This window comes from Onychostruthus taczanowskii, unplaced genomic scaffold, assembly GCF_017590055.1.
Source record: "Onychostruthus taczanowskii isolate IOZ18803 unplaced genomic scaffold, ASM1759005v1 scaffold43, whole genome shotgun sequence".
Lineage (NCBI taxonomy): Eukaryota > Metazoa > Chordata > Aves > Passeriformes > Passeridae > Onychostruthus > Onychostruthus taczanowskii.
The window spans coordinates 5,697,188-5,723,286 of record NW_024501792.1 but is presented as its reverse complement, the minus strand read 5'-3'; the positions used below and the strand labels follow the sequence as shown (position 1 = coordinate 5,723,286).

General features: G+C 56.5%; 2 protein-coding genes across 8 annotated transcripts in view; one reads left to right on the top strand and one right to left on the bottom strand.

The window, feature by feature from the left end:
- KIRREL3 (kirre like nephrin family adhesion molecule 3) overlaps positions 1-6,252 on the top strand; it is a 135,070-nt gene extending 128,818 nt beyond the window's left edge. The window contains exons 16-17 of the mRNA XM_041413746.1: positions 4,555-4,641; positions 5,546-6,252. Of these exons, the coding sequence (XP_041269680.1) occupies positions 4,555-4,641; positions 5,546-5,989 (531 nt within the window). The 3' untranslated portion in view covers positions 5,990-6,252. The remainder of the gene's footprint in view (positions 1-4,554; positions 4,642-5,545) is intronic.
- A 524-nt stretch (positions 6,253-6,776) lies between these two features.
- Positions 6,777-25,628, bottom strand: ST3GAL4 (ST3 beta-galactoside alpha-2,3-sialyltransferase 4). Of its 7 annotated transcripts, none has more exons than XM_041413838.1 (12): positions 25,602-25,628; positions 17,281-17,350; positions 11,148-11,220; positions 10,562-10,643; positions 9,952-10,035; positions 9,749-9,846; positions 9,330-9,390; positions 8,993-9,088; positions 8,727-8,916; positions 8,486-8,629; positions 8,246-8,389; positions 6,777-7,827 (listed from the first exon to the last, which is right to left on the bottom strand). In XM_041413838.1, exons 3-12 carry the CDS (start codon positions 11,182-11,184, stop codon positions 7,741-7,743), a joined length of 1,023 nt encoding a protein of 340 aa, XP_041269772.1. In that variant the 5' UTR covers positions 11,185-11,220; positions 17,281-17,350; positions 25,602-25,628; the 3' UTR covers positions 6,777-7,740. The 7 variants fall into 7 exon arrangements, with proteins under 7 accessions (XP_041269772.1, XP_041269773.1, XP_041269775.1 ...); XM_041413839.1 differs by having other exon boundaries at positions 10,574-10,643; XM_041413841.1 differs by lacking the exon at positions 25,602-25,628 and adding an exon at positions 17,743-17,830 and having other exon boundaries at positions 10,574-10,643.
- Positions 25,629-26,099: the final 471 nt, after the last annotated feature.

Below are 26,099 nucleotides of genomic sequence, written 5' to 3'. Positions count from 1 at the left end.
GCCTGGCTGGACTGGAAGACGGCAATTCTTCCCCTTTCTTGGCCAAATCCAGACATTTTTCCTGAAAATACAGCAGTTGAAAATTACATCATTGGATCAGCACCATTCAGGAGCTGGAAGAGATGGTCCATGATCTCTGACCCTGGTGCTGGCAGGGTTTGGGACAGCTGGGACATCCTACCTGCAGGGAGAAGGCATCAAAGCCCCCTCCCTGCCTGGATCAGAGCCTCCCCACCCTCACCTGCCCTCAGCAAGCACGTTCCCAGGAAATATTCCCCAATTCCTTCTCTCCACAGTCTGCAGGACCCCCCTCTGTCCTTCATCCACACCTTTGCTGTGTCCAGCAGCTGGTGTGGGCATCCTCCTCTGGCCATCAGACACCAGCCTTGGATGCCAAATAGTAACTGATAAAATGTCCCAACTTTGTCAATGAAATGAAGGATCAAGTTAAAAACTTCCCCTTGCTGATGAGGAGCAATGAGACTCTTTAGCAGGAGGAGGAGGGCAGTGCCCAGCACCTCCCTCCCCTCACCCCGGGATTTTCCAGTTCTCCCTCCTCCCAGTGCCAGCATTACTCCCTCTGCTTCCCTATTTGTCTTCTCCGAGCGTCCTGTGAGATCTCCATCCCTTGAGATGATCTCCTCGCCCTCAGCAGTGTTCATCTCGCCCCGCAGTTCAATAGCAGCTGTGACTGTCATTGCCACGCTCGGGGCTCGGGATCATTAGTGTGGATGTTAACGAGGAGCAGCCACGCTGGCAAACAGCCCCTCGCTGCTCTCCATCCTAACCCCGGCCTCTCGGCCGAGCCCGTGACTCCAGCACAGCCTGACCTGCTCCTGCTGAATTTCAGGATCCTCAGCGCCTGGATGTGCCTTTGTGCGCGGTTTCCCCGTGTCCCTCTGCCGGAGCATCCTGGCCGCAGGGTGCCGGCGTGACTCTGTCCCCACAAACGCTGTTTTGTCATTCTCCAGCCATCTGTGACCTCGGCAGCTCACCGTGCTTTTCACAAGTCATTATTCATGCGTCTATAAACTCATTAACACCTTAGGATACGCGTCACGCTGGCTGATTTGCATATGTTCACATTGCCTCAGCGGCGTTCCCACCCCCTGCTCCGAGAGCTGTTCTGCCAGGCAGTGCCTACGGGCAGGGAAAAGGCTGCCAGCTCGAGTGGCTGCAGGCAAAAGAGCCTGGTAAAGGGTTTGATCCTGGAGAAAATAAACCGCAACAGCCGCATTGTCCCTCCTGCGGGACGCATTGCATGGGCACGGCAGCTGCGGGCTGTGAGGAGGAAGATGAAGAGCATGGGCAGCCCCGGCGTGGCACAGACTCCTCCTCCCTTACCACGGCTGGGTTTATTCCTGGCTGATCGGACCCCGTGCCTCCCCTCCTGTGAAATGGGGCTGATAATCCCAAAGGAGCCATCCCCGCTGCCATGAGCAGTCAGAGACGATCCCAAAGTGACAGCAGGCAGGGGCATCCCAGAGATCTCCTTCCCTGCATCATTCATCCCTTCTGGATCATTCATGCCCCACTGTGGCCAGGCAGATCCAGGCAAATATTCACCTGTGGTCCATATTTGGAGCGGGACAGTCAAAATAATCAATCCAGTGATAGGTTTATCTTTTCCTGTGTCCTTTAACCCATCCCTCTGCTCCAAGGGCTGTTTCTAGTTTGTTCACAGCTTTTACAGGTGATCAGCGCCAGACACCTTTTCCAGACAGATGGAAGAGGAAAAATCAAAGAAGCAGAATTTCCATTCTGGGCGAGGCTCCTTCCTACCTGCAGCCCAGCGGACACAGCATCCCTTTCTGTGCCCCTTTCTCTGCCTTGCCCCTGCCCGCGGGCACCGTGGCCGGCCTGGGAAGCGCCGGCAGCCCTGAGCTGTCAGACCGGGTCTGAACTGGAGCCGGGCTCCACAACATCCAGCCTCGCCCGGGAGGCTCGGGGAACATCCCTCCCTCACAGCCGGCCCCTCCAGCGGCACCGGCCCATCCCAAAGCAGGATTCTGGGGAGAGGTGGGACAAGGCGGGCAGCTTCTCCGGTGGTGGGCACCTACACCAGCGGGAGCTGACATCGCTGGGCGACCGGGGCCAGAGCCGCTGTTTGAAGGCGATAAAGCTTCATCGAGCTGGGAATTCCCAGAGGGGTTTTTTATCCGTGGGCTTGTTCCCTCCCTGGGAGCAGAGGAAGTCGCTGTTGGAGAATCGTCACCAACATCCTCACCCTGGTAACGTCTGGCCCGCACAAGTGCTGCCGGGTGGCATCCAATTACCCAACCAGCCGGAAATATTGTAATTAAACCTGGAGCGAGGCGGGGGGAGGCACTGCGAGCCCGCCGGGTCTGGAGGATACTCAGGAACCTGAAGTAGCATTTTCAAAAACATATTGTGTCCACTAATGAAAGCCAAGAATTTAATATCCTGTCGGATTCTCCATCTCAGGGGCTTCATTTGGTGGCGTGAAACGCGGGAGAGCTCCGCACTGGCAGAGCGGAGCGGGGGCACGGCACTGCCCGCTGCTCCCAGCCGGCGTTCCCCGGCGCTCAGGGACCCTGGGAAGGCGCTCCCGGGCGGGGGGAGCCGGCACTGCCGGCCTGAGGTGATGCTTCAGGACCTGGAGAGGGTCCCTGCCTTCTGCAGAGGGGAAACCGAGGCAGTGGCGGTCAGGGATGCAGGGATGCAGTTTGTCACATCCCTCTGCCACGCTGATCCAGGAGGCAGCGGCGGGGTTTGGGAATGGGCAGGACTCGGCACCCCACCTGCGGTGCCCCGCTGTTCTGGGGATGGGGAGGGCTGCTGGCGCCTGGCAGTGCCAGGCAGGATGAAGTCCTGGCAGGAGGGAATGGTGGGCACGTGGCTCTGACAGGCGGGTGGATCCCCAGCCATCTGCACGGCTCGGAGCATGTTGGTGCTGTCTCCTGTCTGCAGAAAGGATGGCTCTGGAAAAATGTCCAGGAATGACGCTGGGGCATCCCATGCCAGGGCACTCAGACATCTCTGGTCTCCTTTTCCACCTATTTCCCTCTCCCCCTTCATAATCCCCGTTAATATTGGTGATGGAGTGAACTTGAGTTAAGGTCGGTCCCTTCCCGGTGTTGACTCAGTGATGACAAAGAGGAAATCACACTAACGAGGATCCTACCGCGCACTAATTAACGGTGTAAAACTTTAATAAAGTTGACGTTAATGACCGGCTGTAATGGGGGAGTTGGAGGTTCGGTGATGTGATAGCGCCTTGTGGACCTCATGTGGAGACTCCCTGCAGTCCCCAAATCCACGGGGTGCAGCCCAATTCAGAGCTTCGGGGACAGGCAGGGTCCCCACGGAGCTCAGGGAGCATCCCAGTACCTGGATCATTCCCACCATCACTTCAATGGCTTAAATAAAATAAAGGGCTTAAATAAAATGGCTTCAAACACCCCATCAAACCCGACATTAATTCCAGGGAGGTTTGGTCACAGTGGGATTGTTCCTTTGGTTCCCACCTCCCTTCTTTCCTCTCCATATCTGGATCTGGCCCTGCGTCATCCACGCCAACACAAAAAAAAAAAAAAAAAAAAAAAAAAAAAAAAAACAAAAAAATCCAAGGAGGAGAAGTGATTTTCCCTTTTCATTCAGAGCTGGGACCTGTTAAACCCTTCCGATAGCCTTTGCAGAGATGCTTTAGAGAATAGAGGGGGTCGCCGGGGCTGGCAGAGTAAAAAAAACCCTCCACGTCCCATTTTAGCTGCACTCGTTTAATCCTCGGCGACACTTGTATTTATCCTGGTAAATCAATGGCTGATACAGGCTTTCTTTTCCCTAGGAAAACTCAGGTACTTTAATTTATTGCCTTTAACAGCCACATCAAAGGCTTTCGGGAGATGAACAGCAAGTGCCGCGGGGTGAATTTCCACAGCCACTTACCATCTTAAAGAGGAGAGAATTTGGGCAATAAAAGGGGATTTTGGGGCTGATGTGGGGCTGTGATCCCAGAGAAGCCGGGCTGGAGGCGTCCGGTGAATACATAAGCTAAAAAAAGGCAACTGAGAAATTGGTTGGTAATTATCCTGCTTCCTGCACAGCCCCGCGTGCTGAAGGAAGGGTAATTAAAGCTGTGGTGTAATTAATGTGCACCTTGCCCCTCCTCTCCGCCTCCCCCCGATCACAGCCAGCCTTCAAAGGAAAACTAATGAGGCGGCCAAGTTCAGCTGAGGAGGAAAGGATGAAAAGAAGGGAAACAAAAAAAACAGGCGATTTTGAGGGTGTTGCTTTGGGCAGGAGGGTGCAGCCCCAGCCCTCATCACGGTAAATAATTAGTTTTCTGCACCAGCCTGCCTTTTTCTGTCCTAAACAGGGAAAAATAATCTGTAACCCAGGGAATTGTGTGGCTTTTGGGAATCCGCCCTCGGACACTGCTGGGACTCTCTGGGCAAGTCCTTGAATCGAATTTCCCAGTGCCCTGGGGCTGATGATGGATGTGGGGCTCGGCCCACGTGGCCTGGGGGCGATGCGGACCGCGGGGTCAGGCGGTGGTGGGATGCTGACCCTGCCTCCTGTGTCCTTTCCTAGATGGACCGGGGGGAGTTCCAGCAGGACTCGGTGCTGAAGCAGCTCGAGGTGCTCAAGGAGGAGGAGAAGGAGTTTCAAAACCTGAAGGTGAGTTGGATCCTGGGGTCCCCCGGCCCTCCTGGCAGAGGGGCTGCACCCCGGGGTGCTGGGAACCCCTCCCCGTGCCCACCACCGGGCAGAACCAGCTCATGCCTCACCCAGCACTGCTGCTGCCAGCTGTCTGTCCTTGGGCCATGTCCCTGGTGTGGCCTGCCCCAGCGGGCTGTCCCTGTGCAGGGAGAGAGGCTCTGGCATGCTGGCACTGTTTTGTGGCCCCAGCAGCTTTTAGGCTAACACGAAGGTGTGGTGCCAGGACAGTGGCGTGCAAGGGACACTTGTGTCCTGGCCTGGAGGGGGCTGAACAGATGGGAATACACTGGTGGCACAAGAGGACATTGCTGGACGGTTTGGTTGTTGAGGTGTCCTCCAAAGGGGGGCTATGAAAATGGGGAAGGGTCTGGAGGGTTCATATGAGGAGTGGCTGAGGTGACTTGGCTTGTTCAGCCTGGAGGAGACCAAGGGGATACTCATGAGGGTCTGCAGCTTCTTCCTGAGGGACAGCTCTCATCTCTGCTCTCTGTGACCAGCAACAGGACCTGAGAGAGCAGCTGGAGCTGTACCGGGGCAGGGTTAAGTTTGATATCAGGCAAAGGTTCTTCCCCCAGAGGGTGCTGGCACTGCCCATGCTCCCCAGGGAATGGACACGGCCCCGAGGCTGCCAGAGCTCCAGGAGTGTTTGGACAACGCTCTCAGGCACAGGGTGGGATTGTTGGGGGGTCTGTGCAGGGCCAGGAGTTGGACTGGATGGTCCTTGTGGGTCTCTTCCAGCTCAGCATATTCCATGATTCTGATAAGTCTCACATGTCCTGGGTGGATGGGCAGGGCGGACACCCCAAATGCCACGGTACCAGGGATGCCACAACCAACCTGCCCCGCTTCTCCCACTGCCCAGGACCCCACCAACGGCTACTACAGCGTGAACACCTTCAAGGAGCACCACTCCACCCCCACCATCTCGCTGTCGGGCTGCCCGGCTGACCTGCGCCCAGCCGGCAAGCAGCGGGTGCCCACGGGCATGTCCTTCACCAACATCTACAGCACCCTGAGCGGGCAGAGCCGCCTCTACGACTACAGCCAGCGCTTCGTGCTGGGCATGGGCAGCAGCTCCATCGAGCTGTGCGAGCGCGAGTTCCAGCGCGGCTCCATGAGCGACAGCAGCTCCTTCCTCGACACCCAGTGCGACAGCAGCATCAGCAGCAGCGGCAAGCAGGACGGCTACGTGCAGTTCGACAAGGCCAGCAAGGCCTCCGCATCCTCCTCCCACCACTCCCAGTCGTCTTCCCAAAACTCAGACCCCAGCCGGCCCCTGCAGAGGCGGATGCAGACGCACGTTTGAGCCCCTCCGGGACGCTCGGGACCCTCCGCGTGGGCTCCGCGCTCGGACAGTGGCGCCCGCCGGCAGCGGCCGTGGGAAGAGCCGGATCCAGCCCCCCGGAGCGGGGCTGCGGGGCAGGGGACCGGCCGAGCATCCCCCCTCCCTGGCACATGCTAAGCACAACCCCGCCGAGGACGCGCTGAGCCCCGGGGAGCCGCTCCCCCCGCGGGGCTGGGGACGGCCCTGGCCCCACCGCGCACCCCGCGCCCCCAGCCGCTCGCCTCCGCTCCCCGCTGCCCTCTCCCCCCCGGCTCCTCCCTTTCCTTCGTGGTGTTCGGTGTCCATACTTATAGAGTCCGTGTCGGGGGGTCGGGGGGTCCCGCCATGGGGGACAGGAGGTGGGGGACGGCGGCGGGACAGGGACTCCCCGGGAAGGGCCTCTCCACGCTGTATCGCGGCACCGCGGTCAATACAAGAGGTGTTTCTCGTGGCACGCCTGGGCTGATGGCCACCCCGCGGGGACATCGGCTTCCCTGGCACTCTGCCCCGGCACACACCTGGCCTGGGTGTGCCGTGGCCTCCTGGGGCAGGCCCCATGGGGGCAGAAATGGCCGGTGGTGGAGGGAAACTGAGGCACGGGGCAGCTGGGGCACCCCACAACCCCAACGTGGGAGCCAGGAGATGGGGCGTCACAACAGGTAAGGGGATGTGGGGACACAAGGGCACGGGCACAGGCTACCCTCCCTGCATCTCACAGCCCCAAAACTCCCTCACAACCCCCCACCATGCCCCAGGAGCACCCAGCCCATCCCAGCCTCACCAGGACTTTATTGGGTGCCAGCATGAGCCCCAACACCCCCATCCATGGGTCCCCCCAACACCTGCAGCCCCACGGGGGCAGAGGGGACCCTACAGCAGCAGGGAGAAGGCACCAGTCAACCCCTCCATGGTGGGGGGACATCCCAAATGCCCACCCCTGGAGCCAAGCAAACACCAGCCCACCCAAGGCCCCTTGTCCCTGACACCAGTGGCATGCGGGCCCTGGGTGATGGCTCCACCATAAATAAGCATTTAAATTAATTAAATTAATCTGCACCACCAAAGGGCCCTGGCAGACCCTGAAGCCAAGCACCCCAGGGTGCCCCCACCCAGGGGGGCTGTGGGGACGAGTCCCTACGCCAGCGCTAAGGCACAGGACAGGGCCGCCAAGTAAAAAAGGAAATTAAAAAAAAAGGGAGGGAATTAAATATTTGGGGGGAGGTCCAGGGCAGGGAGGAGGCAACATCAGCCTCCAAAGACTCCCATTCCCTGGGCGGGGAGGGGCCAGAACCCCAAAATCAGCCCCTCAGCAGGGCCCTCGTCAGTGTATGAGGGAATTAAGGGAAAGAGAATGTCCAGGGCAAAGGCTCCTGCCCTGGCTCACCCCCTCAGGCCCGCTGGGAGGGAGGACCCCCTACCCCAAAAACCCCCTCCAAGTCCTCGGTAGCTTCAGTGCGTCAGTAGAAAAGGCGCTGGGCCACGGCCCTGCCGGGCTCCCTGCACCCCCAAGAGCTGCCCCACCCTGGGCACCCGCGGTCCAGCGCGGCCCCCAGCCCCGGCCCTGCTCCAGGAGTCCCCGGTCGTGGTGGCAGCGGTGACAGCGATGCTCTGCCCTCGGTCACTCTGGCCTTGCCAGCGCAGTGTCCCCTCACGGCACAGGACGGTGTCCCCTCGCCCTGGGGACGGTGTCCCCTCGCTGAAGGGGACGGTGTCCCTGCACGGCCCCGCCGCCCTCAGAAGTAGGTGAGGTTCCTGACGAGTCCCAGCTCCAGCATCCGCTTGATGGCCACGGCCTCGTGGGACACGTTGTGCTCCGATGCCTGCAGGACAGGGAGCAGGGGGTGACACCAGAGTCTGGTGAGCAGGGGCCACACGCTTTCCTTCCAGCCCTCACACCTTCCCACCCTCCACTGTGCCCACCCCACCAGAAAGGACTTCAGCCCCCCAAAAGCAGGGACGGACCCCTCCCCACCCAATCCCCCTGTCCACGAGCTCTTCTCCTCACACATAAACTGGGGATGTATCCAACTCTCTGTGCCTCCAAAGACATTCAACTACCAAGAGAAGTTGGATGATGACCATCCAACAGTGGACTTCAACCTTCATCATGGGAGGGGAGTCAGAGGGAAGAGCCTCCCACACCATTCAGCATCCTGGCACTGTTCCCCTGGGCTGCCATCCCCCCTCCTGGGGGAAAAGTGGGGGGAACGGGGACAAAACTGTGGGGCAAACACTTACGGCCATGGACTTGAGCGTGATCTGTTCATAGTAGTGGATGGTTTGCTTCTTGTTGGCCGAATCGGGGTAGCCAAAGCCCGCGATGTGCACCAGGTCACAGAAGTGCAGTGCCAGGGTGATGGCCAGCAGCCCTGTGGTGGGCTTCTGGGGGACAGAGAGCCACAGCCTTCAGGGAGCTGCACAGGGACAGGCTGTCCCCCCTCAGGGTGTGCAGGGTGACTGGCCATCCCCACCCTTTACCTGTTTGATCTTCCGTGGTTGCTTCATGGGGAGGTTGAGCAGTTTAGCAGCAGTTACTTCCATGTAGTAGGGATTGAGGACGCGCACTTGCTCCGGGTTGGCGTCCCAGATCAATGGGGGCTGTTTCCAAAACCCTTTCCGAACCTGCAAGAGCCCAGATGTCCCCAAGGGTGGGGTGGCATGACAGCTGGAGTCTGGAGCAGCCAGGGCTGGGCTGGACCTGGTTCCCCACCACACTCACCCTCTTCTTGTCGTTAAGGATGGCCTCCATCCACTGGAAGTCCATGGGCTTGAAGGGCACGAGCACCAGCAGCGTGTCGGGGTTGTTCTCAGTCCGGGGGTCGAAGTGGGCTGACTCTGGGTAGAAGAGGCGCATGGTGGTCTTGGAGCCCACGTCCTGCTCATAACCATGCACCGGAGCGTTGTTCAGCCTTTGGGACATCACAGGTGTCAGCCTCAGCTGCGGTGGCACTGGGGAGGGAGCGGTGGGCCGGGCCGGGGCTGTACCTGATCACGACATCGTAGGTGTTGATGGTGTCCCCCATGGAGCTGTTGCGGAGCCGGTGGCCGTTGCCCACCACGGCACACCTCCGGCACTTGAGGCTGCGAGAGAGAACCCTGTCTCAACCAGACCTGCTCCAAAACTGGGGTGATTTTAACCCCTGGGGGGTTAAACCTGGTGTTGTCCAGTCTCCAAACCTTCCCATGCTCTATCCACCACCCCTGGGTTGCAGAGGTTCATTTTGCCAAATCCTGGGCCCACAACAGACAAATTGCAACCACCCCCAAGAGAGCAATGATGAAGCAAAAGAGAGAAAAGCCCCTAAACCCACCCCAGTGTTACCTCTGGATGCTCTCGGGCAGGGAGTAGTGGGTGATGGACAGCAGGCGTAGCAGGACGTCTTCTGCAAAGCAAGGGCAAAGACAGGGTGAGGAAGGTGAGGAAGGCAGCTCCTGCCTGGTACAACACTCTGAGTGCTGCCCCATCCCTGCCAAATTTGCTCCTACTGTTAATCCAAATTTCAAGCAAATAATCTGTCTCTGGGGCTTAGTAAGACCTGGCCCACCCTAAACTCTTTCAGAGGCACCATGTGCACTCAGGGTGAGGAAATAGGCACTGCAGAGTCTAAAAACCAATAAAATAGCTTGGGAAAAGTCCCAAACAAAATCAACCTGCAGATATCTTTAGGAAAAGGGAAGTTGAAACCCCAGGAGCAGCAGCAGGACGGACAGACAGATCCCACAGAGCATTGTCACGCTTACCACTTCCCTTGGTGCCGTAGGGCAGCTCGTAGAGCGACGGCGTCTTCACCCAAAAATAGTCCTTCAGCTGCAAGAACAGTGGGTGGTCCCTCGTGTAGCTGCCAAGGAGCAAAGGGTCAATGAGACTGGGATCAGGGATAGCACAGGGAGGGGGGTCCTGGCTCTGCATCCCCCCACTGCCTGCTCCCAGCCCCAAAACTCACTTCCCGATGAGCTGCGCCGCTTTCTTTTCCACCTCCCCAAGGGGACACGTTGTCTTGTTGTTTTCTTGCACAGGGAAATAAAAGCTGTAAAGGAAGAGGTTAATTAAATCAAATTATGCCTGTTCCTCTGCAGCCCCCTCCTGGCGAAAGGGGCTCTGGCATCCCCAGGCATCCCCACTGCGGGATTCAAGCTGTGAGAGAGATTTCCAGCTGGATTTAAGGCCGGCACTGCGTGGGCATTTCTCTGCTGGGCTTGCAGCCTTGCATCAGAAGAGGTCTCTCTTGCTCTGCTCATGAACCTCACACTCCACTTTCCCCATCTCTGTCAGGGAAGAGAGCAGGGCTTTCCCAGACTCCCGGGCTCAGAAAAGCACCAGCATTTGCAAAAAACCCCACAGAGCCCAACCACCACCACACACCAAGGGGGAGCCTCGTTTGTGTCCCCCATTCTCCAGCAGCAGCCAAGGATGCTGCCAGCTCCCCAGTCCCCTCGGATCCAGGGAATCTGCCATGCTCTGGCATCCCTGTGAGGGATGGGTAGGAAGCAGCTGCCTCCCAGGAGTGAGGGAAAGGGCAGGAGGTCCTTTAAATTTGAGTAAGAAGCACTCACAGCTGTGTGTACCTGTCTTCCCGGTAGATCGAGTACCAAACCATCACCAGAAACAGCACCAGCACCCCGAGTATCTTCCCTCCTGCAAGCCCAGAGGGGAGGGGGAGAGATAAACCAGTGTCAGCAAAAGTGTTTAGATGATTGCCTGTGGGGTCCCACAGCATCCTAGCTAGACCCAGGATGGCAGAGCCTTCTCCTCAGGGAGCAGGTTCGGCTGGCACCATGGCCCAGGGAGGAGCAGCTCTAAGATGAGTCAGGTGCTTTTGTCCCAGGCTTAAAAACCACTGTGACGTTTCTGTTTCCTTCTGCCTGCTTTTCATGAAAGCCTAGGCAAATATTACTTTTTCCGTGTGCCTCCACCCCATTTCTGTGCAACAAAGTCCAAGGGGTTCCAGGTGCCCAAGCCCAGAGATCAAGGTCCCCAGACCCACCCTCCCCACTGCGACCTTCTCTGATACCCCAACACTCCATCACACAACTGCAACCACAGCAAAGCAGCATCCAACCCCCAGAATTCCAAATGTAAATTCCCCAGGCTCCCCATCCCTGCTTGGACAGAGTCAGATGGGATCCCTGGGGGACTCACGAGACTTGTTGATCATTTTTATCAGCAGGAAAGGCATCAGGCAGGGGCCGGAGCTCTCATTGTGGCTGGTCACCTGCAGCAGGAAAACAGGGAAAACCCATCAGAGCTGACCCTGAAACCCCATCCAAGAGGAACTACCCCCTGCTTGCCCATCTGCAGCTGCAGACAAGCAGATACAAGGGTTTCCCAAAGGATTCATTTATTTAAATTCACATTTCTTTGCTGCCAAAAGGTTGGTTTAGAGAGTTTATCAAAGCCAAGCAAGCGGCACTACCCAAGGAGCTTCAGCTCTACGGGTTAGAGGCCAAAGGAAAAAAAAATAATTAGAGAGGAAAAACAAGCCCGCAGTAGGGTTTCAACCACAAAATCCCATGGCGGAGACTTTAAAACCAGCTTAAGGATCCACCTGGCACCAACAGGTACAAAGTCCAACGTGCCACCACAAAGCCAGTCAGAAAGGACAGGAGCAGCCGAGCAGGATCAAACCAAAGAGCATCACGTACTTGGGGAACCTCCAATGCCTTGGATCCACCCATCCCGGCCTGGGGAAAGGAAGCGTCAGAGCTTAGTGCCCACACAAGCACTGCCCAGGGAAGCAGGGACACTTTCGTGCTCCTCTGAAACCTCTTGCTCCTGGAATAAGGAGCAAAGAGCCGTGGTTGGAGCCATCCCAGGATCAGCTCATCCCATCCCACCAGGACATGGCAAGGACGGAAAATGAACTTACCAGCAGGGAGAGGCTTTGGGGTATAGGGGAGGCTTTGCTCCCAGGGTGAATCCTGCTCTAAGTCAGGCTCAGAGCTGGGCTTGGCTTTGCCCCTGGTAGCTGAGCTCCTCCTGGCTCTGACCAGCCACGTCTCAGGGTGTTGAATGCCAGCCAAGGGGAAAGGTGCACGCGGGGCTGGGCGATCCAAAGTCCCTCAATCAGAGCCTGCCCATCAGAGCCTCCAGGGATTACTCACCTGAGATGGGAGGACACCCATCTCACCCCCTCCCTGCCCAAGGAAGTGCCACTAACAAACCTGACACCTACCAAACACCTGGCAGGGCCACGGCCTCAGCCAGCCAGGAACACTGAGTTTGCGGGCAAAAATGTATCAAGAACGAGGAGAAATGGGACCAAAGATGGTCCCACAAGAGCCAGACTCTTCCTTTCCCTGTCAGGGGCTTCTGAAGTTAAAAGGGCAGGAGAGCAATTAATTTAAAAGGGCAGGAAGGACAATTAAAAGGCAATTAAGGACAATTAAACCACACTAAAAGCAACCGGACAGGACACTAGAAAAAGAAAATTGTGTCCATTTGACAGCAGAGGGATGGGGCAGGTGAGGTGGTTCCCTAGGAAAGCGCCCCCCTCTGAACCACTTCTCCTTCACAAAACATGGATAACTGTGCCTCCCCTTTCAGGGAGCTCCAGAAAGAGGAAGCAACTCCCCACCCCAACTGGCTCTCATCCTGCATCTGTATTTCCAGCTCAACAAGACCCTCCTGCTTGGGAAGATGAAACCTACAGCTGGGTCTTCACAAGTGGGAGCAACACAGGGAGAAGGCACAGCGGGGTCTCACCCCTTCACATATTACAATTGCTTGGGAAAAGTAAAATTAGGAAAAGATGAAAAGCAACTTGTGCTTCCTGGAGAGTTTTGTTCTTAGTGAAACTTGCCACAAAAGCCCCAAGGGGAAATCCACTGCCTCAGCTGGAGGCTGGGTTTGCTCCTGGGGGGTCTGGCTATCCCTGTTTGCCCAGGGCTGGGAAATTGCTGGGCATCAGGACCTAATTTTAGCACCAAATTCACCCCCAGCTTCATCCTTGGGTGCCAAAACACCCAACCAAGCGCACTTCACCCCTTCCACCAGTGAAAGCACTGGGAAAATCTGCTCTGCCCACAATGTTTGCCTTTACATACCAGCTTTTTTTAAATAATATTTTTTGACAGCTTTATGATCTTTTCCCAGGCTTGCATGCACAAGCTGGGCCTGATGCAAAATTTATCTAAGGCAAACACGGCTTATAATCCCTGAGGAGAAGGAACGTTGTTTAGTGAAGCGATCAGGGAATGCGGAGCAAAACAGAGCACACCCGGCTGCCCCCGCACCCTTGGTGCCTCTGGAATGAGCTCAAACTCCCCACAGCTCTCCCAGATCCACAGCCCAAAGTAGAGCAGCTGCTGAAAGCAGCTGAACACCCTGAGCCAGGTCCTGTGTCCTCCTTGTAGGGTTGCTGGAGGGAGCAATGCCAAAGGGTCCTGCTGGTCCCCACAGCATCCCCAGTCTTGCAGCATGCTCAGAGCCCCTTGCAACATCCCTGTCCCATCACAGCACCCTCAGAACACCCTCTGAGTATCCCTCACAGTGTCCCATCACATCACTCTCAGAGTCCCCTACAGCATCCCTGTCCCATCACAGTATTGCCAGTGCCCTCTGAGTATTGCTGTCCCATCACAGTATTCCCAGCACCCTCTGAGTATCCCTGTCCCATCACAGTATCCTCAGAGCACCCCATGGCAACTTGGTCTCACAGCATCCTCAGAGCCCTCCCACAGCATCCCCAGTCCTGCAATATCCCTGTTCCTGCAGCATCCCTGGTCCCATACAATGTCCTCAGAGTTCCCTCCCACTGACATCCTCATCCCATCACAGGATCCTCCGAGCCCCCACAGCATCCTTCGAGCCTCCCTGAGAATCCCTGTCCCACCACAGCATCCTCAGTGCCCCCACAACATTCCAGTCCATCACAGCATCCTCAGATCCCCCAGCACAGACCCCTCACCACAACACCCTCCCTGGATCCCGCACTGCAGCATCCCTGTCCAGCAGGGAGAGGCTCAGCACTCGCTGGGATCAACCCTCGCTCCCTCAGGGCTGTTCCAGGGCATTGCCTGCTCCACCAAGCCCTGAAGCTGGGGGGAAAGTCCCAGTTGGATTCGGCTCCCCACACCTGGAAGAAGTGACTGGAAAAGCCCTTCTTTGATGTTGGAGGATGCGCCCCCACAGCACCGCAGGCTGCAATTATCGCTGCACAGAGGATCCAAAAGCCCCATGGCCCATTCCCCATCTCCCACTCCCTTCCCCACCCTGTGTTCTGGGAAAGCCCCATCCCAGGATGCTGCAGAGGCAGCTCATGTCCAAGCCTCGTGGAGTTTCCCTGTCTGCCTCTGACCTGGAGCAGAGTTTTGCCTCCCTGTTTCACCATGTCCCCCTGGGAGATGCCAGCAACACCCATACAGACTGACCCGCCTGCCAGGGGGGAATTCATCCCTGTATCTCCATCCACCCATTCCCATCTCCTCCCATGGCCTCAATGGCTCCAGCATTTCCAGATTTAAGTCATGTCAATCCACAAAGTGGAAGCAAGCACCTGCCAAGCTGCTCCCAGCCAAAAAAAAAAGGGGAAAAAGAAATTTAAAGGCATGGAACAAGCATGGAGGTGGGGAGTGGTTATAAATTCTCCCACACCATCCCAGCACGGATGGATGGTGATCCCAGGCCATCCTGGCAAAGCATCATGGACCAGCAGGCTTGGTACTTTTATGTTCCCATGGTAACCTGTGGAAAAGCATGACACGAGGCAAGGACACCTCTCCTGTGCTCCCACCGTCCCATCCCACATGGCCACGGGACATGGAGCCACCCACTGCCTGGTCCAGCTTCCCTGGCTAAGGATGCTCACTGAAAAATAAGCATCTCCAACACTTTATCCCAAAAAAACATGCCTTTATTTTTAACTGGAGGAGAGCTGGATAGCAGGAAGGGATGCACTGACAGTCCCTAAGGATTCACCCTCAGCAGTGGGAACCAAAGGGAGACAGACAGACAGACAGACAGCCAGGCCAGCACAGACCCCTTCAGTCCCAGCCACACCATCTCTCCCAAGCTTTCCAGGCACAACAGGAAACCAGCAGGGCAGATCCTGTGCTCCCTGGAGGACAGCAATGTCCCCCACAGAAGCAGTTTACAGCCCCAGGGTGTTCCAAGGCCCCGTCCCGCGGGTGTTCCACACGCGGTAGGGCCGGGATCGCCCCCGCGCCGCGCCCTGCCCCGGCACAACCCGCGCCTGCCGCAGCCTGAGCGCAACTGGGACAGGATCCAGCCAACTGCAGGCACTGCCTGGGCTTGGCAGAGCATCAAAGACACCCAAATCCCCAGCCTGGCATCCCAAATCTTCCTTGCCCCGGTCGCTGCAAGCTCCCGATGCTCGGGGAGTTTTTTTTCCATGCTGGGGAGAAAATCCTTGTGGGATCGCAACAACCACCACCGCAGGCCCAAAAGGCAGCAGGGGTCTGATCTGAGCCCCCTCCAAGAGACATTGCATGGCAGGGAAAGAGGGACACCAAGGGGATGCTGGGAGGGGGCAAGGGATGCCAAAAACCGCAGAGCAATGTCAAGAGCTGGAGCTGCAGTGCCGTGGGCTGGGGGCATGAAGAGGGTCACGAGGGCACAGTACTGCAAAAATCAACTCCACTGAACACTGGGCACAACCCCACAGAGGGTGTGGAGCCAGCCCAGCCTGTGCACTGATACCTACATCTATCCTGTTTTAAGAGCCCTGCGAGTCACTTTAAAGGAATCTTTAAAGGAATCTTAATTGCCTCTTACTCGGAGAGGCAGCGCTGTTTCCTTTACCGTGGTATCCCAAGCACACAATAACCCAGCCAAAGATTTACGATAGGGGAAACAAGCCCTCGTTGGCATGTGAGTCTTAACAAAACATTTACCCATGACCAGGCTGCAATTTTGAAGGTGGCAACAGCAAATAAGCTCAGGTACAACAAGTATTTCCACAGTGACAGGTCCTCAGGATAAATCCAAGCTGCTTCTGCCTTCCCATGGCACTGTTGGCTTTAATGTGCTCCAGAGCGATTCAGACCAGCCCTGGGTCCATCCTCTCCTCTCCCCCCATGTTTTTTTCAATCCATGCAGCAGAAAAAACAAAGGGATGGGACACAAATCCCTTCCTACAGCCCCAAACCACCAGCTATGTGGGTATACCTGTTTATTTCACTGCTCTGGGGTAACCCCGGGCCATCACAGAGTTACAGGGCTACAGTTAAGCTACAATGTTAGAGATTACATGTTATTATTTTTATTATATAGGTTTAATCACTCTTTTGCTATTTAAAACACTAAAATAAAGACCTTTTCTTGCTGTATGCAGCTCGATACACCCTGGAGGTTATGGCCAAGCTGCTGAAGAGAGCAGGGCACCCATGGGGTGACAAGCCCCTGCTAAGGAGATGAGGGCAGTGATAATCCTGTTGGATTTCATCCCTGATCCCCTGACATCGATCCAGGCACACCCTTCTCCTACCTGCCCCGTCCAGCCCCGCTTTGCTGCCACGCTCACCTCGGTGCCGTGTTTACTCTCCGGTATTTCCATCCTCAGGGATCACCCAGGGATGCAGCAGCAACAGCAAAAGTGGCTTTGGCAACCCAGCTTTGAGCCCGTGTTTTGGGCTAAATCCCCCCAAAAAGCAGCAGAAAAGGGGAGGCAGTGAGCTGGGGGGGATGGCAGGGTGCAGGCAGCCTCTCTCCGCTCTCCTGGGAGCAGCAGGCAGAACACCCACCAGGAGCACCACTCCCTTACAGTTCTGGAAGGTAAAAACTAAACCATGGAGATGCTCCAGCCCATCCCCAACCCAAAGTCAAGCAATGCCCCAGCTATTCTGGGAAAAGGGGTGGAAAATGAAGGGATATCAAGCTCCAAGGCTGAGTTATCTTGCAGGGAGTTCCTGCTCCCAATGGCTTTTGGCCCTTTTGGGGCTCAGAAGCTGCCTGCCGTTGCCATCCCCCCTGCAAGGCTTACGTGCAACCTTGGCCCTGTGGTTTCTCTGTTTCCTGTTTTGCACCAGATTCAGAGGAGAGGAACCCCCAGAGCAATCCCACAGCCTGATCTGTCCAGTCCCAAATCCCCTGGGTTTTTCTCTGCTCTTTTCTCTCACGTACAGAGGGAGGCTCCCAGCAAATAACCCGGTCCATCGCTTTGCACCCCCAGCATCACCTCAGTGCTCCGTTAACCCACGCAGGGAGGAGAATTCCCATCCCAAGGAGACCTTTTCCTGCATCCCCAGCGGCGGGAGAGGCTGAAGCCAGTCCCAGCAGGGCGGGGATTAGCTGGCAGCAAGTCACGGCTACTTACGGCCCGTCCTCTTGGTCCAGGCGGAGCAGGCGGGAGCTCGGCGGGGTCTACGCGGCCGTCCTCTCTTCCCCTAGGAGAGGAGAAGGGAGAACATCCTTAGGGCTGCAGCCTCCCAGGGCAGCCAGGCTCCTCCGGAGGATGCACGGATCGCTGCGCATCCCCGGGCAGGGCAGCGGGAGCGCCGGGGCAGCGGGAGCGGGGCCCGGCGAGCCGGCACAGGCCGCAGCGAGGTGTGAGCCCTCCGAAAAGCCTCCCACCTCCGAAAAGCCTCCCACCTCCGAAAAGCCTCCCACCTCCGAAAAGCCTCCCACCTCCCACCCAGCCCGGCCGGCAGCGGCACCCCGGGGCCGGGCCCCCGCCGCTCTTTAAGCAGGAGGTGTGGCCGATCGCAGCGCAGACCTCGCCGCAGCTTTCCCCAACATCCCTTGGCCTTTCACACCGAAATCCCCTTCCGTGACTCACTCGGACTTTGAGGAAGACCCCACGAGATGGAGCGGTGGCCTTTCCCAGGTTAAGGGGAATGCAGCTTTTCTGCCCTCCTGAGCAGAGAATGCTCCTTACTCCCACATCTCCGGCATCTTTTCCCCCAAAACTCTCCAAACTGCACATCCTAGCCCAGCACTGTAATATCCTTGTGATTTGGGGGAGGAAAAGCCCTGCCGAAACCACGCCACGCACAGAAACCCTGCTGCCCTGCTGCCTGTCAGGGAAAGCCTCTGCTCTGCATCCCAGGTCACGCTCCCAGGCAGGGGAAAATGAGGCAGCCAGTGGAGCGAGCCCACTGCTAGCCCAGTCAGCCCCAGGGCAGCAGCTTTGCTCTTCTCCCTGTGCCCCTGGGATAGAAGGAGTGCGGTGGGAGCCACGGCTCTCCCCAAAACAACACACGAGAGGGAATGTCAGCTCATTTCAGTGCAAGAAACAGAGATGCAGGTGAGGAACACAAGCCTTTCTCTGTCAGCTGCTCCTTAAGCCCTGGCAGGGAAGGTGCTTCCAAGGGAAAGCTCTGAAGGGCCAGAGGTTTCCTCACCTCTCTCCATCTCCTCCAGCTAGAAAAAGCAGAGATGAGAGAGGTGCAAGCCTTCCCCACAGCATGCTCCTCTCTTAATATCCCATTCATTTAACAAAGAGGGCTACATCCTTGTCCGAGGGGTGGGGATGGAAACCACCCAGGAGCCTGAGAAGGTTTCCCATGGATTCTTCTCGTGCTTTCTGCACATGCCCCGGGATGACAAGGATGGCTCCATCCCAGTGTCACACCTTTTCTCTCCACCCAAAGAACCTTTTCTTCCTCTCTCCATTACTGTTTGCCTTGAGGGGCAATTAATCCCAAGGGCTCAGGGCAATCAGCAGCCAAACCAAATGCACTTGAGGCCACAAAATTCACCTTTGGCACCAGGGTCTTTCCAGAAGCCCTGAATCCACCAGAGCATCCAACACTGCTGCATCTGACACAGAGTCTTTTCATTTAGAGCTGTGAATTATAGGATCCACTAACAAGGTTAAACTCTCCCTGGGGAGCTCCTGTTAAAGCACTTCATGGCACAGCATCAGCCCCTGCCCGTGGAAATGAGGATGAGGACGTTCAGAGCTGCCTGGGCGTTCCAGGAGGATCCTGCAGCCCTGGGTGAGCAGGAGACTGCGATACCTTAGAGCACATCAGCCAGGCAGGATCCTGGTGGATCCGAGGTCTTGCCCTGAGCTGGTCTTTCCAGCTCGACTGGAAGAGCCAGGAGCTGGATTGCTGCCACTCTTCCCAGGGTTGTTTTCCAGCCACCCGAGTGGTTTCCCTGCCATGAGCCCATGGTCATGGTTGTCCCCAGCCCAAGGTCCAGCAAAGTCCCATCATGGTTCCAGCATCCACCAGGTCAGGAGCCGCAGGCAGCTCAACCCATCCGGCAGCTGATCCCAGCAGGAAATTAACGTCGCAAATCCCAGACCCCTCAAGAAGCCCTAAACAAGCTGGATTTTGCTCCTTTCCTTCTCCAGCCGTGTTGCTGGCCTCAGTTTCCTCTCCTGCCTATCAGTTTAATCCTTTAAATAATAATTTCCAAATCTGAGGGGGAAAAAGGCACCTTCTGCCCGCTCCCCAACACCTCCCTCCAGGATGCTCATGGCTTTGAGCAAAAGAAAACAAAAACCCAGTGGGCACATCCCTTCCTGTGCTAAAGGCTAAAGCCAGCCAGAACTGGCCCTTTGAGGGGCTCAGCATCCTCAGGAATGGATATTGCAAAGGCAGGAGGGGACACACACAGGGCAGGGATGAGCCTCCAAATTCCTCCTGTCATCATCCTCCCTACAGAGGACCGAATCTCCCCAGGGCTGTTAAAATAGGGGAGGGGGAGATGGAGAGGAGTCTCCCGCCAGACCTGCAGGGAGGCAGCCGTCCGTCCGTCCGTCCCTCGGTGCTCCATCGCCGGCGCCAGCCTCCCTCGGTTAAAATTACCTCCCGAGGGGGGAGAGAGCAAAAGCCAGGCTGGGAGGGGAATAAAATCCAGGTGAGCTCATCCTCCTCCAGAGAAAACGTCTCCAGCTGGCAGGAGCAAGGTGTTTCCAAGCCCGGCACATCCCTCACGTCACCCCAGTCGCTGTGGCCCCGGGACCAGCAGCTTATTCATTCAGCAAGTATTTAATGGGAGATAATCCAGCTGCTTCCCAACCATCCTTTGGCCGAGCCTAAGTTGTAATTCCAGTGTGGGAATTACACTTTGGGAAGAGGTTTCACTAATGGTCATCCCAGTGGATGCTCCCTGTCCAGGACAGCACAAAAGGGCAACCACCAGCAGAACCCCCATCCTTCAACCCTGTGTTTCTTTAATTCTATTAATAATTTATTAAATTTATTAAACTATTTTATTAAAAATAAAATCATTTAATAAACCTATTTCTATCAAATCCCTGAGAATGGGAAGAAAAGCAAAGCTGCCCAGCCAAGCCAGATTATCCAAAGCAGCGACCGACCTAAAAATAAACCACTGCTATTTAAGGATGAACCTCCCACAATAACCACCCCCCACCCCAAAAAAAAAAAATAAAAGAAAAAATAGACATATTCCCAAGCTGGGGTGTTGAGCATCACCCACCACACCAAAAAAAGCCTACTTTAGGTTCATTTCCTAGCACAAGTCTGCACTTCCAAGAGAACAGCATCCCCAGGCTTAGTGCTGCTGATTTCCAGACACCCCATGCAAATAAATAATTAAGATTTAAAGCTGCGTTTGCATAATACAGATAATCTGTCGATTTAACTTGTAAATGCAGGGGGGATTATGCAGCAACGTTGTTAATTAGGCAGCAAAGGGGCCGGGGAAGCCCCAACTCCAGGGCAAATGCCAATGGACCACCAGGATGCTGAAGAAGCCAAATGTGTGGGGGACACAGGGCTTTGGCAGTGGGACCGGGTCCTGGGGCAGGTCCTGAGGTGTCAGGGCTCCAAAACCTTGTGTTCATCCATATTTTAACTGAAAATCCCCCCCAGCTCCCCCAGCCCTTCATCAGGAGCTGCCCATCCCTTCCCACACTGCCTGCACCACCCAAGCCCTTGAGGGCTGCCGTCACCCCACAAGAAAAAAGGCAGTGGAAAAGGAGCCCGGGGTAAGATTTCTGAGGAAAAATCACATCTTTTTGTTGCATAAAGAGCCTGCTCTGACAGCCGGGCCCTTGGCCGCCCTCAGTTCCCCCACCCCAAATACCAGGCCCTGCCCAGGAGCAAAACCTGTTGAGCCCGAATATGCCCGAACAGAAAGTTCTTTGTGATTCTTTTTTTTTTTTCCCCGTCTATTTTTTGGTTTGGAAGCAGCATTGGTGATCGCACAGGGATGGGCCCGAGGAATTCCCAGCCCTTGGCATTGCTCCTGACGCCTTGTTCGAAGGCAGCACCACATTTAACCCCTACCTCACTGCCCTTCATTTCTGACAGCACCCCACTTCCCACACCCTAGTCCTGTTCAGTCCCGCATCCCCTAAGATCACTTGCATCCCCCCTCTCTGCATTTTTCTCCCTCACTTCTCACTTTCCACCTCATTTTTCCCCTCAGTGCTTCAGTGCTTTCCTCCATTCCCAACACAGACAGGTCTGATCCATCCTCATGCCACAAAATTTCACCCACAGAACACAAGCCAGGGGGGTCAGATGAGCCCAACAGCCACAGAGCTGCTGTGCTGGGGGTTCACTGCCCATCCAGGGCTGTTTTATTCCCATGGTGGGGATGCTGGGCTGGCTGGGCGCACTCAGCATCAGCAAAGCCCCAGAGCAGCATTTCAGACTCCTCAACTCTTGCTCAGCACTCTCCTGCCTCAGTTTCCTGCCGTTTTGGGGCTGAGGGAAGCTCTGCCCCATTGGCAATGAGGGCAGAGGGTGCAGCAAGGGATCCCAAAGCCCAAACTCCATCCCAGCTCATTTACCTCCATTTTAAAAGAAATTTAAGAACCACCCGATGTCGCAAGCAGCTCAAACCCCGCCGGAGGATCCACCCCGGGGCTCCGGCTTGTGCAACGCCGTGGGTGAGTTCCAACCTCCCGCCACTGGCATCGGGCTCTGGTTAAAAAATTAAGGCTCGGCTTACACAGCCTGGCCGGATATCGGGATGTCGAATCCAGCCGGGAAAACTTCGGCGGGCTGGGGGAGACATTTTGCAAGGGGAAGAGCCGGACCGGGAATGGCATCTGGAAGCGATTGAAGGCAAGGAGCCTCTCCCTGGCGCAGCAGGGAATTCCAACGGCGTGAGCTCAGGTTAAAGCCTCCTTCACAGACCCAGGATTAAAGAGAAGAACCAAACTTCAGCACAGATATATGTTTTTACACCTACAAAAAACAGGGGAGAGGGAAGCAGCTTCCTGCATGGTCATATCCGGACGTGGTTTGGTGATTTAGGGTTGTTCTGACTTGCAATAAAAAGAAAACAAAACTCCAAAACGGTGCAGAAACCCTTCTGTGGATTTGTGGATCTAAATTCTGGCGTGGTGTCAGAAGTCTTCCTTCAGCACTGCACCATCCATCCCTTGGGAGCACTGCATCCCACATCCGAGCATCCCTTGCCAGCACAGACTGCATCCCATGATGGTCCAGGAGCATCCCAGCATCCTCAGGATGGCATGGAACAGCCGATGGAGATCGCCAGCCTAGCTTGGACCGAGCAGTCCTCCACAAGAGACTGACCCAGCAGGGAGTCCCCAGCCCTTTCCAGTCTTCCCCGAGTCAAGGGACAGGGAGCAGCAGCTGGCCAAACCCACCTTCGCTGGACATCCCAGCAGAGCAATCCACGCAGGGCGGATCCACGAGGGCCGGGCAGACCGCAGCCCCGCTGTGCTCCTGCCCCATCCCCCGGCTCGCTGCTCCGGGCCCACCCCGCAGCCGGAGGCGCGGAGCAGCCCTGCCCCGGCCCGGCCCGGCCCGGCCCGGCCCGGCCCCGCTCGCACGCACCTCCCCGCCGGGGCCGGGCCCGGCCTGGGCCGGAGCAGCGGCCGCGGCTCCGGGGACTCCGGCAAAACACATCCTGGAGAGCAGCCGCAGCCTGCGCCAGCCCGAGACCGCTGCGAGCATCCGCCAGCCCGAAGGAAAACCAGGATGGAGAGCGGCTCCTTTGGTTTTTCCGTTCCCTGACAGCCAAATGCCTTTCTCCTTCCTCCAAGGAAACTTTCCAGCCCAACCCCAGTCACATGCAAGGGGTCAGCAGCTGGAAAAGCAAGAGATTAGCAAGTACTGGGGTTTTTTTCCTCTTCCCTCCCAAGAAGACCCAGCGTTTTCCTAGAAAAAGCTCAATAAACACGAGGATTACAGCTGGAGGACTGAGAAGTGTGAAAGTAAAGTGACAGGAACTTAAGAAACACCAAAAAAAAAAAAGAGAACCAGAAGTTGCAACGAGCAGCATGAAAGCGTCAAATAATTTCCTTTCCTCACTGCAAAACCAAAACTACTCGTGCAAGTGAACCTAGGGGCAGCATATGAGGAGGGGTCCCAGCCTGGAATGGGTAAAGCAAGATGAGATCCCAGAGGGATCCCAGTGAATCCAGGATGCCAACCTCTGCAGGAACAGGACGACATCCCTGCTCCTTACACAGCCATCATGCTACATCCAGAGGAAAAAAATGTAAGGGGAAAAATAACATAACATAAATCTTAAAAAAAAAAAAAAATACAATAGGGAAAGCTGTGGAGAAGCAGATTCCATGCTGCCAGCCTGCATCAGCTCTGGAATATTAGAAGCTAAAGCAATGGGACCTTCACTTCATCAAAGAGAATAAGCAACAGAATACATGGGATTTAGACATATTGCCAAATAATTAATTAGCAGGACTCAACCTGAGGATTGCTGCCAGCTGAAAACCCCTGAACATAGGCATGGGGAGGGCACTGGTCTCAGCATTCCCACATCCTGCAGCCTGGCATCCACCTCTGATGCTGGTTGCAAGAATGGGGATGACACAAGCTATAAAAATACAGACTTGTAGACATGAGTACAGCTGCTCCAGAGTTCCACATGGATGTTTTCCCTCCAGGGTGGATCCTCCAGGAGGATGCTCCAATCCCAGATGTGGAACACACCCTACTTGCAGATCTCCATAGTGGACATCACTTAAAATCAGTGTCCACAGACAGTTCCTCCTTTTATATTTACATTTGCAGAGGCATTATTTCTCAGAATTCGGTGCCTTGCTGGAGCAGCTGCTATTAACTCCCTGCCTGAAGCTGGATGAGCAAACAGCCCTCTAACGATGCAGACAATTAGGGACAGGGGTTAGGGAGAGTCCAGCAAAGCATGCTGATCCCATCCTACAGCTTACAGCAACATGAGGAGCTCATTAAACATTGGACACATCAGGGGTAGGAAGAGGACACCTAAACCATCAGTTCCACCACAGATCCCAGGTTCTGGCCTCAGAGACAGCTTGGATTGCCAAGCCTGGGCAATCCATCACCTGCCTCCAGGAGCATCCAGAGGGAGAGCCCAGCAAAAAAGATGGGGAAATTCAGCAGAGCTTCCCAAAAAAGTTCCACCACAAGACTTTATTCAGCTCATCTCACAAGAGATTCAGATCAGACTTGCCAAGCAGCCAGCATCAACCCACCAGGCATCACCCTACTGATCCAACAGGAGAGATGGTGTCCGAGCTGAGGAACACAAAAAAAATACCCAGAGGAAGAACTTTCCTTTGTTCTCCACTCCCCAGAACAATAAAATGTCACTAGTTCACTGCAAAGATCTGACATGAAAAGATCAATGGGGAAAGGTCCAGCTGGTCCCGTTCCTGCTGGTCTCAGGCAAGCATCCTCATCTCTCCCTGGAAGCAATCCTGTCCCGTGGGAGAAGAGGGCTCCAGGCACACGGAGTGGGACAGGACAGGGCTGATCCTGCACAAACATGCCCAGATCCCGCTGCCAGCAGCTCTGTCCACACCAGCATTGGGTGGGGGACCAGCAGGGACCTCTCCCACCCCTCTGGGATCACCAGGCTACTGCAGCACATCCACCCACCAGTCAGGATGCTCAGGGATGGGGACAAGAGGCTCAGACCACTCCACAAACGCTCCTCAGCCCGTCGTTCCACACGGGAGCGACGCCGTCCTGAGCTGCACACGGGGCACGTCCTCCCCTCCCAGGGCCTCCGGGAGGATTTTCCCTTCCTCACCCCGGCTCCCGGGCATTCCGATCACCCAGACCCATCGCAAGGAGCCCACCCCGTGCTAAGGGGAGATGCCAGACCCTGTCTTCCCGGGGCTCTCGGGGTGGGATCTCCTGCCCCGGGAGTGGCCGTGGGCAGGAGCGATGCCAAAGGCCGTCTTTTCCCGGCCAGATGAGGGGGTTTGTTTTGCCAGGAACGGGGAGACAGCAGATGGAAGGGCACTGGGAGAGCGGAGGTTTTCCTCTCGCCGCTGCCCACACTCACACTTCAGGCGCTGATTAATCGCGCTAATTAGAAAAATAATCATAATTATTATTTTTCCAAAACCCACAAAACGTAGAAATAAAGCCGCTTTCTCCCTTCCCCATGCTCCGCGCTCGCCAGGACATCGATGCCAAAGGCGTGGGATGCTCGGGGGGGGTCCGAGCTGGGGTGAACGGGGAGCACCCCCGTACCCCCAGTGTGCACCCCGCTGCCAGCCCTGCCTGGGAGCTGCCAGGCGGGCACAGCTCCTGCCCTGCCCCGCGCCCTCCCAGCGCGGGGCGCTCCTCCGAGCCCCCCAGCCCCCAAAAAACACCGGGGCTTCGCTTCCCACCCCTCTTCTCGCGCTCAACACCCCCGACTGGCAGCCCCGCTCCGGACACGCGGACCCGAGGGGGGACCCGGGGGGGACCCGGGGGGGACCCCCGGCTGCGGACTCACCATGGGGCGGCGCGGGGGGGTCGGCGCGGCCGGAGGATGCGGGGGGTGGGTGCGGGATGCGGGGCCGGCCCGGAGGGCGGGCGGGGGGCGGACACGCTTGCGCACAGCGCGGGATGGGCGGCGGAGGGAGGAGGAGGAGGAGGAGGAAGGAGAGAGGGAGGGGAAGAGCATCCCGGGAGCTGGAGGCGCGCGGTCCCTCAGCCCCGCTCGGGAGAGGCTGGGGAGGGCAACACCGCCTTCCCCTTGGGACCCCCAGAAATCATGGGGCTGGGGGCAGCCCCTCCCAAGGCAAACCCCGACCCAAAACCCGCCAAAATTGGCTCGCAGCAAATTTTGGGGGGGGGGGGGGGGGGTGGGCAAAACTCATCCTGCTGGAGATTTACACGGAGTCAGGGGGTTTGCACTATTCCCTCATTGAAACCCCATAAGATTGCGCTGGAAGTCCCGTGAGATTACTCTCAAACTATCCTGAGATGACACACAAACGCCCTGAGGATG